The following is a 9,976-nucleotide window of genomic DNA, read 5'->3' as shown; positions in this document are numbered from 1 at the left end:
GGTCATTTGTACAATTTTATTAGAAAATAACAACTTTTATAGCAATAATGTATGTTTTAATTTTCTAACCAATGTGTCAAAAAAAAACTCAATATACGTCAAAAATGCTGTCAATACTCATTTACTGTGAACATGACAATGTGCAAATATAGGAAACCCTTGACTTGTTCAGAACTTCTTGTCATATTCGATAACAAAACATAATGTGTCATTTTGTAAAATACACATATTACAAGTTTTATAAAGCATCATGAGCAGAATGTGAGCAGTTTTCTTATGCTTTATTAGTTCCCTATTGCACACTAAGGAACTTCCTTTTCTTAGCTGTATGTGTATATGCATGGTGACGCCACTCGACATCTGCAGTGCTCTCGTTCTCCAGGGTGCCGAGTTTGATCATGTACACTAAAAGAAAGAAGCACAGATGTAAACATTTTTCACATCCAGAATTTAAAGTTAAACAGAGGAATTCAACCAAAAACTTTCATGGGAAATGTTTCAAACAATTTTCTGAAAACAGAAATTCTTATTTCACACAGGTAATTTTTTAATTTATTATTCGTAAAAAGGGCTGTGCCATATCATATCGTTCAGATTATACCGGTATCATTTTTATATACGCGATAAGAAAGTCATGTCGATAAGAAAGAGTCATATCTGAGAGTTTGAATATTGATGTATTGACTTAAGTTATATTTTTTAACAGTAACTAATCCTTTAATCCTTTGTTTTTAAACTCTGTATATATACACACACACACACTTTTGTACTTATTATAGGTATAGTGTTTTGTATTTAATTTAATGACTGTTGATGTTTTAATCTGGGGTGTGCTGTGTTCATTCAAGTTGTTTATGTTTGTATATCTGTGATGCTCTGTAACATAAATTTACAGTTAAAAAACAACCAGACTAAGCAGTGCTCTCTGGTGGAAAACCCTGTCACTGTTTCAAACAGCCTGTCTTTGGCTTTTCTGTACTGCAATGTCTAAATATTCATTTGGCAATAAGGACACCAATATCATTATATTTGTGATTTATTAAAAAGATAAACCTGGCTCAATTTTTGGTTGCAATGTCTCAGGCAGATATTTACTGAACTGTATAAATGTGCAAACACAAAGTGTACATAATAGATGTTATTTTTGTGGATGCTCTGATTCTCTCTATTTCAAAATGAGAAAGGAAGTCATTTATTGCCATTTGTGCTCTAAATAGGCCTTTAAACTCATGTGTCAACAAATTCACCTCCACCTTCCTAGATCATATTACATGGTTAGATCAGCACCTGAACAAAAACTTAGTTCCACCAACAAAGAGAAATTTACCAATACATCCAAGAGTTTTGATCACGCATGTTATGATGGAGTTTCCCCCGGATTACAATCTTAGAACCTGTGTCCATCTAAAGCCCCTTTTACACACCCTGTTCAAGGCAGGGCTGTTTCCCCATTATTCCGCCTTGGGTATGAGATCCTGGAACTATCTCTGGACTGGTGAAGGCGAAAATCTCTTTGTATTTATCAATACTTACATTTCATTTCAAACCTGGGTCCTACTTCTGTCAGCTCAATGTTCTTGTGGTCTGTTTTTTTGTAGGTATGATGTCTGTGATTGAAAATAAACAAACGTATAACTCTTTGCACAGTTTTTTTGCAATTCTTAATGACATTTATATTGAGAGAGTCCTTTCACACTGACCTGAAAGTAATGAAATCCTCTTGGTTGGCGAATGTGATTACACGCCTACTGTCTTCCTTCGGCACTGGAAAGAGATACTTCAGGATATTGGATACCTGTGCGAGCAGAATGAATTAGTTGTAGCACAAACGAGTGGTGAAAGAGAATATCAGTGTCATATGTACAGAGCATCATCCACTCACTCACCCTCTTGCCGAGTCGTGAGGTGAAGTTGTGAAAAATGAGGTGGGGGTAGGCCTCAGACATTGTTCCAATGTCTGGAACATCGTGCCTCATTACCACATTGTAAAGTGTGAAATAAGCTGTGGGTCCAAATGGCAGGTGGCACACCACTAGGCCGTCTGTAAATGTACAGGGACAACAAAAAAACAAAAACAAATCAGACACCTCAAGTGCAGTTTCTTTCTACTGACTGACTCTAAAAGTCCTTTTAACACTTCTTATATTTTCAGCCTTACGAGGTGAATGGCAAAAAGGATAGTAATGGGGCACTGTTGTATACATTTCCAACATGCCTTTGAAATGCCAGGTTATTATAGGGACGATCAAATCAATGTGCGATATTGGGAAAAAAACTGACATTGCGATAACATTTTGTTCTGTGGTATTTATTGCTATCTTAAAAAATAACGGAAAATTATACCGGATAACTGCAGTGTGTTTATATTTACATATAAAACATAAATTAACATTCCATTATTTGGGACTTTTAACAAAACCCCTCTCCTACTCTTACCACACTTGGTTCAGGGACTCTGACACCCACATGAAAAAGTAGTTCAGGTGGAGCGTCACCTTTCTTTATAAAATACATATAGACTTGTGGGCTGCATTTGTAATACGTGTACGGTATGTCATTAACCATTTCTCATGAGGTTCAAATGTATATTAAATCAGCGTGACAGTAACTTTTTGAAACAAAAGCTCACGTATCCTACATCCTGGAGGCACACACAACATCAGCCGTGTGTGTGCGCTGCAGGTGTAGCCGCTAAAAGTAAATATGTCTGCTCTGTGAACGGTCTGTTTTTGTTGCCACAGCATTAACCAGCACCAGGACGAGGTGCAGCTGACAATGGGAATACACTAATTTATAAGCCAATGTATAAGCCAAGTAATAATAAAGTGGCAGCTTGACATGTTTCACTCAATTTGCTTCACTATCACACGTTCTGCGATGTGACTATTGCACATGCGCACATCGCAATTGTTAAACGATATACTGTGCAGCCCTAGCTGGAAGTACTGAAAGGTGGCTGTCTATTGATACAGCTTTCTAAGAGAGGTTTTGAAATTTTAATTTAGATTTTAATCACTGATTCCTCACATGTTCTGCAGACTGCTTGCTCAGAGCCAAAATGCTGCTACATAACAGGAGATTCTAATAGCAACATTATCTGCATCAATCATAATAAGCAAACTGCAGTCTTATTAAAATAATTGAAAATGTCTATAAAAAAGTAAAAATTGTACTTTTTACACTTGTGTAGCAGATTTCCATGGCACGTTACTATACCACTAAATCCTGTCTTCCCCACCTGGCGTAGCACTGCTGTGATTAGCCTGACATTAGCCTGGATACAGAGCAAGGTGAATGCCAGTTGAGTATCCAACCTAAAACTATCTTCAATCTTTTTTTCATGCCAACTCCTGTTAGGTTCCCTCACTGCATTGTTGCAGGATTGTCCACTTCAGTATTACAGTACAATGCACCTTGGAATTGAGTTAATGCAAACCCCTCAAGTCTTTGCACTTCTAAGTAAATACATAATACTCTGTTTTGTCCATCTTTTCAATGTAATTCTACATCAAGATTTAGGAACTTTTAATTAAAAAACACACAGCACTGGAACTGTATTCCACACCATAATGGTTCAATTTTGCTATTCAGCCATTGTTACCATGCATGCTATCCATGGGATGTGATCTGTATGGAGAAGGGATCAACTATGTTCCATTATTTAGTTTACAAGTGTGCTTTAAAACTGCACAACAACTTTACAGCATATGCTTCATGTATAGAGTGCAACTATATACATATTCTCATCAGATCATGTTCCTGTTTGGAATAACAAGAGAGCATGCAATTAATGTGTTTATGAAACTTCACAAAAAGAAAGCAGAATGTGTTTCCAAAGATTTACTACTGATTTTTTGTTTTCTCAGATCTCTCTGGAGTCGTTCCCCACCACTCGCTAAGTTAAATGATTTGCAGCTGTAAGCAGTGGTTCATTTTCCTTTTTCAGAATATTCAATTTTTCCATTTCAAACGCACTACTTAATCAAAACCTGCCTAGAATTAGTGTGTCTTATATAACTGGGACACAACCTTAGCTTCGTTAGTGCTTGGTTCTTGTGGTGCCTGCAGTAGGTATAAACCATAGACTGTATAAAAAGATGGACGACATGACAGCTCCCTAAAAGTGAAGCCAAAACATTTCAGGCGCCCCCTGCTGACTGGCTGCAGTATAGGTCACAAAGCCCGCCTCCTCCATGTTAACAGATGGGACATGAGTCAAACTATAAAATCAAAATACATGCCCAATACATTTTTCTCAAATATGGTTGCTATCATTATAGCTAGTTTTTATCATGCTGATTTACGCCTAAGTGTTCATTTTTCTGACAAGTTTATTTTTAATGAGTTATTTGATCCTGTCAAAATGACGATTGACAGCTCTGTTGACAAATTAGGCTCCTGCAGCCAATAATTTCCAGGTGAGCAGAGCTGAGGACGATCCGCTAGTGGAAACGTAACTAAAACAATCTCTACAGTGATTGAAGTTTCCATACCTGTGAACGTTAACCTCAGACCAACACAGAGAAGCTGTTCTGCCCAAATCCAAAGAGGAAAAATTAAAGATACAAATATAAAAAAAAAAGTCTGAAGTTAACAGACATACCTGGTTGTCCTCTTGTTTCGTGCACAATGACGAGGTCTGTCACGTTGTTGGCTTTGCAGGCCCGCACGAGAGCAGCGATTTCATGGTTTCCTCTGTTCATGCGCTGAGCTCCAGGGAACAACAGCTTTACCTCCTGTAACAAGAACAAAACATTGCAATTTATTCTATGCTCTCTTCTTAGTATTTCTTGGCAATAGCCAGTGTTTATTTCTTAATAAAGGAAAGCCAGCTAAAGACTGAGTTGTTTAAGTCCTACTCTTTTCTCTGACATGTCACTCAGGTCAAAAAAAAAAGGCTGCATGACATGTTGCCAAAGGAGGAAAGACTGACTCTATTTAAGATAGGAAATACATTTTAAAAATGTGGAACTTAGATGTCTCTGTTGTTCAATATTTTACTCTTATTAAAATCAGCATTTAAAGGACATCAGTAACCATCGGTAGCAAACCTTGGTTTTAGAAAAACAAGAGCTCCAGTAGCTATGACATTTGAATGATTGAGTAGCAAAAAGCAGCCCTAAACATGCCCCAGAGTTATCTGTCTATGTTGCAATGAGCTATAAAATGTCAAAGGTGCTTCCTTTTTTTTCACCCAATGCATGCTAGGCAGGCAGACATAGGCTTAAGTCTATCTAATTTTAAATAACTATATTTATCCATAACAAACTTACTTTGTATAACAGTATTCGTGCATAAACAACACACAACCAAAAAGACAACAAACAAGCAGTAGACAGCATACAGGTGCAGTGTAAAACTAATGATATAAGAAAATATAGATTCACATAAGATTGTGATAACTAAGGTTCGTTATACTGTATCAGTTGTCATTAAAATGTATCGCTTTTGAATAAAAGTTAACAAGCTAAGATTGTATGCTTGTATTGATACCTGCAAACATAAATTTCCTTGCTCAGATTGGACAATGTAATGCTATGATGTTGGTGGTTTTATTTGCAAATAACAGACCCATAAAGTAAAATCAGTGCGCTTAGAGATTCTTTTTTTAAAATGCCACATCCCTTGGCTTATTAATATCAGTCTTAGCATTCTAGCAGTTCAGTTATTGGTCATCCTGACAACCTTTAGGTCCATCTGCTGTCCTAACTGCCCAATCCATTGCAGAGAAAGTTTCCTGACCTTGGTAAACATTCTGAGTCTGGAGCTGGGGTCCCTGGATGTGGTGACCATGACTTTAGGATCTTCAACTCCGGCCCATTTGTATTCATCATCCATGTGTGAGCTGACACCTGTAGTTAAACAGAAATTAATAAAGTAATGATTTCACAAATTGTAATGGGTATCAGACAATATGCTGTTTATGACAGGAGGGTATAATAATACTAGCCTTCTGCCCCCTCGTCGTCATACTCCAGTAGGTTCTGCAGCTGGAGGGCATCTTTGCGTACCTCAGTGGGAAGAAGACGATTTTCTGCAGAAAGAAAAAAGTTGTTACAGCAGAATTTGTGTTTGAATCATTTGCACTGTTGACTAAGACTATAGTAGGTACAGTGGGGAAAATGGAAGGTAATAATTATGCTATCTTACCATCAAGTGCCCCCTTCAGCTTCTGTTTCTTCTCCTCAATTGTTCGGAGTCTGTCCTCCTGTGCTTTCCTGTACAGGTACTCTCGTCTCAGTCTCACCTCCCGACGAAGCTATATCATCATCAAGATCAAGATCAAGATAAACTTTATTGTCCCACAGGTGGGAAATTTGTCTTGGGCTAATCACCCATGCTGCAGCCATAAACAAAGAAAACAACAACAACACAACAGCATACACATGATACAATAAAACAGGCATCAAAATGACCCTGGAGTAAATAAGAAATATCCAAATAGCAACTCTGATGATAAATACATAATGTGCAACATAAAGTGCAACAGTGCAAACACGCAAATCGCCATCCATCTAGCCCTGTCTGGCTTTTATCCGCCACTATTTAAAAGCTTAGTAGACGCAGGGATAAAATAATTTTTGAATCTATTTAATCTGCAGCGGGGAACTCGAAATCTTCTAGGGTAGGAGGGTAGCAGCTCATAACAACATGACATTGCGTCAAGAACCTTACAAAAATGATCTCAACCAATTCTACGTTAAACTTCTATCCATCAAGCACTGTGACTTTCCCTAAAGGTCAAAAATGTTTTAACCAAGTGCTGTTTGGATTTTTGGATCTAAGTTAACGCCGAATGCAAGTGTAGCAATATATAAACAAAATAAAGACCTTCATTAGTCACGTTTCACATGCAATGAGATTTTGTACATAAGCTAGTCAGATTAACATGACTTTTAAATGTAGTTCTGGTTGTCCACTTTGTGCCAGTTCCAGAGAGATTTTTACCTAAACCACACGAGAGAAATATAGCTAACTTAACTTTGAATAACTTAAAAGCTTTGGTAACGTAATACTATAAAATAAATAATCGATTTATCTACCTTAAACAACCACCTTTAAAGTTGTAGACCAGACTGTGAAGACTGCATCGATAGGGACATGAAACACACGTGTATTGTTAGTGACGTTATATTTAACGTTACCTTTAGGTAGCTTGAAAATGGAACTTACGCTTAGTATGGTAGCATAAATGTCATACTAATCTATTTAAGGACTTGTTCTTAACGATTTTAGTCAATTATCAACTTACCATGACTGTTCTTAAGTAAAAGGCTGGTTAGCAGGCAAGCATTACACATGGAAATAGAGCAACACGCGTACAAGAGTGTCCTTCGTTGGCTAACAGAGGAGCCAATTGGAGCGCTCGATACTGACTACCGACCTTTTCAAAATAAAAGCCCGAGATATGATGATCGAATTTGTCTTACGTTTTTTACAATAAAAAAATACGAATTTTACCAATAATTTATACTGGACGGAGAGGCAAAAAAAACATTGGGCTTATTGGACCTCTTCACCAAAAATATAAGATTTTCTCTATTTAATAAAGAAAACCAAATTAACATTCACATCCTGAGTATGACTGATAACCGCAACCGTAGACATTTCCTGAAACTCTGCCATTTAAAAAACGTTGCTTCGTTTCCTCTTTGATTATACCTGACTACTCACGGGGCTTAAATAATGCGTTCTTTAATTCTGATTCTGCTTTTTGCTGTAGGTAAGTAAACGCAATGATAGAGAACTTAGATTCACTATTCACTATTCACTATGCCTATGATATTCCAAATATCAAGTAGGCTAAGGGTACAAGTTTTGTCTTTATTCATTTTGAATCATAATGTATGACATTAATTAGAATCTGATAACATTTTACATCAGCTACAACATACAGATTATGCACATTGAGGTCATTTTATAAATTAGGTCTTAGAACAGTAGTCTTATATAATAGAGAAATATTAATAGAAATAGGAGAATAAATTCTGACAAATGGAACATTTAAAAAAAATCTTGAACTGGATTGGCTTCTCTTGTATTACATTTGATGCGCATTACAACTTCGTTTTCTGTTTTTTTACCTCCACATAATCGTGTGAAGGTTCCTGTAAGGCAGTGTACTGGCAGAAGCTGACATGTCCCTATGAGTTACATCATGGGAGCCTGCAGAGGGTTTGGTGCAGGCAGAGCTCCACTGACTGTTGCATCGGCCTCAAGTTCAGCAAGAGTGCTCACTTAGCGGATGGAGGTAAACTGAAGGTGACCCAGGGCTCAGACTCCTTCACTGTGGCAGTGCTGGAGCCGAGCCATGGAGAGGGAGTGCACTGGTGTGGTGTTTTGAGCAAAAATGGCACCATCATCAAGCTGGCTGAAGGCTACATTCACAGCTGTAAGTAGAAGCTAACTTTCAATTGTTAATGTTAATGGACAGACACACACAGTTAGAGAGAAGAGACTATGTACCATTAATTGCATTTAGCTGATATTTTTCTTAGAAGTTGGTGGGGAACAAAACAGAGCTTAAAGAGAGAGGGCTGTGTGTCTTTTGTTGAATGTGTCACCATAACAATGAGTGAGTAATTTGTCACCTCCCTGTTGGATAACATGTTCAACACCTCTTTAGTGTTTTACAGAACAAGAATTATAGCAATAGCCATTAATTATCTTGCACAATCAATAGCCAAAGCAAATTCCTGTTTTTTTGTATTTTTGCTGCAGCCTCTGGTTCTTACATCTGGAGTCTCGCTCGATGGCTTCTGCTTCCTCTGCTGCCCATGGTGACCATATTCACCAACGTTTACTTAAGAAGTGAGTCATTCTGCTGCTCCACCAACAAAAACAGGCATATACATTTCATTTTAGCCAGTAGCTTTGACAACTTTATGGACAGCTATCTGCAAGGAGAACAATGGTCAAACATACATACAAAACATACAGCCAGACAGAAATATTGTTTATATTGGATATTATCAGCTTCTATTGGACAATAATAGATATACCAGTTTGGGTGTATATGTTTTCCAATATGCAGCGATACAAAAACCTTTCTACATAGCATATGATGCAGAAAACAGAGCTTGGGGTTGACAAGAAATGGGGTCATCACATAGAGACTCCATAGTTTACAATCCTCTCAGTACTGTCTGCTGCACAAGTAGCAGAGCATCACACCTGAGCTGACAGTGGTGCACTCTAGAACGAGATGGAAATGTATAATAATGTTTGTAATTCTTTTCAGCAAAAAAAGATCCCTTTATTGGCTGCCATTATGGTAATCCCTCCTTTTAGAAGCTATATTGGTCTAAAAAAAATCCTCCTGACATGATTGACCTTTTGTGCAGATTATAGTCAATATGTAAAATAGAATTTCAACTTCCTGAGAGCTTGAGAGCCACTGGCTAAACATCTTTTTCTTTTCTTGTTTTAGAGGACAGCGGAGCCTTATGATGATATTGCTGTGGGCAGATCCCTGGTCGATCAGCAGAAGAAGGCATCTTTCTTTGAACTGGATCGATGGGGAGAAATGATCAAAAACAATAGAAATGAGGGGCTGTTGTTTTCTTAGCTACTCCATCATGAATTGTTTTCAAAGCAAAATTGAATTGGATCCCCATGACCCAGATAAAAACCGTAATAAGATTTCCCAATCAGTATAGCCAGTGCTCTAAATGGTAAAATTTACCACAATGTAAACTCATTGCAACGTGAAGAGAAACATATAGATTAGCCAGCATTCGGTCTTGTTAAAGGAAGAGAAAAGAGCACAAGTGACAATTAAAAACTCCTCTTTTATTTTTATTTTATTTTATTTTTTTAACAGCCAGACCTCATCTGACCCTCAACAAATGAATAAAAACACCTTGTAAAAACATGGACCTTGTAATAAATATTTATATTAAAACTCAAGTTTATTTTAGTTTTTGTCTTGCATGCTGTAATATGGTGATAAAATCATGTTTATGTTTAATTTGAA

At 37.2% G+C, this 9,976-nt stretch overlaps 2 protein-coding genes across 2 annotated transcripts; one reads left to right on the top strand and one right to left on the bottom strand.

The window, feature by feature from the left end:
* Positions 1–59: 59 nt before the first annotated feature.
* On the bottom strand, positions 60–7,318 carry imp4 (IMP U3 small nucleolar ribonucleoprotein 4). Its single transcript, XM_069683232.1, has 9 exons — positions 7,253–7,318; positions 6,151–6,259; positions 5,951–6,034; positions 5,743–5,852; positions 4,604–4,736; positions 1,887–2,041; positions 1,701–1,795; positions 1,534–1,607; positions 60–405 (listed from the first exon to the last, which is right to left on the bottom strand). The coding sequence occupies exons 1-9, from the start codon at positions 7,253–7,255 to the stop codon at positions 293–295; spliced, it is 876 nt and encodes a 291-aa protein (XP_069539333.1). The 5' UTR covers positions 7,256–7,318; the 3' UTR covers positions 60–292.
* A 333-nt stretch (positions 7,319–7,651) lies between these two features.
* Positions 7,652–9,894, top strand: LOC138610933 (uncharacterized). The gene is made up of 4 exons (XM_069683816.1): positions 7,652–7,723; positions 8,105–8,392; positions 8,722–8,811; positions 9,431–9,894. Exons 1-4 carry the CDS (start codon positions 7,687–7,689, stop codon positions 9,448–9,450), a joined length of 435 nt encoding a protein of 144 aa, XP_069539917.1. The 5' UTR covers positions 7,652–7,686; the 3' UTR covers positions 9,451–9,894.
* Positions 9,895–9,976: the final 82 nt, after the last annotated feature.

Source organism: Semicossyphus pulcher, unplaced genomic scaffold, assembly GCF_022749685.1.
Source record: "Semicossyphus pulcher isolate SPU_LCO1_2020_fin unplaced genomic scaffold, fSemPul1.0.p SCAF_6, whole genome shotgun sequence".
NCBI lineage: Eukaryota > Metazoa > Chordata > Actinopteri > Labriformes > Labridae > Semicossyphus > Semicossyphus pulcher.
The sequence above is the reverse complement of the archived record's forward strand: the minus strand, read 5'-3'. Positions and strand labels throughout refer to the sequence as shown.

Excerpts from the sequence above, each read along its gene's own strand:
- imp4 (XM_069683232.1), bottom strand. Across the intron at positions 5,853-5,950 it reads TGACGACGAGGGGGCAGAAG|GTGTCAGCTCACACATGGAT; the intron begins GCTAGTATTATT and ends GTTTAACTACAG. Across the intron at positions 4,737-5,742 it reads GACTCAGAATGTTTACCAAG|GAGGTAAAGCTGTTGTTCCC; the intron begins GTCAGGAAACTT and ends TTCTTGTTACAG.
- LOC138610933 (XM_069683816.1), top strand. The coding sequence starts at position 7,687 with ATGCGTTCTTTAATTCTGATTCTGCTTTTTGCTGTAG. Across the intron at positions 7,724-8,104 it reads GATTCTGCTTTTTGCTGTAG|GTTCCTGTAAGGCAGTGTAC; the intron begins GTAAGTAAACGC and ends AATCGTGTGAAG. Across the intron at positions 8,812-9,430 it reads CACCAACGTTTACTTAAGAA|AGGACAGCGGAGCCTTATGA; the intron begins GTGAGTCATTCT and ends TTCTTGTTTTAG.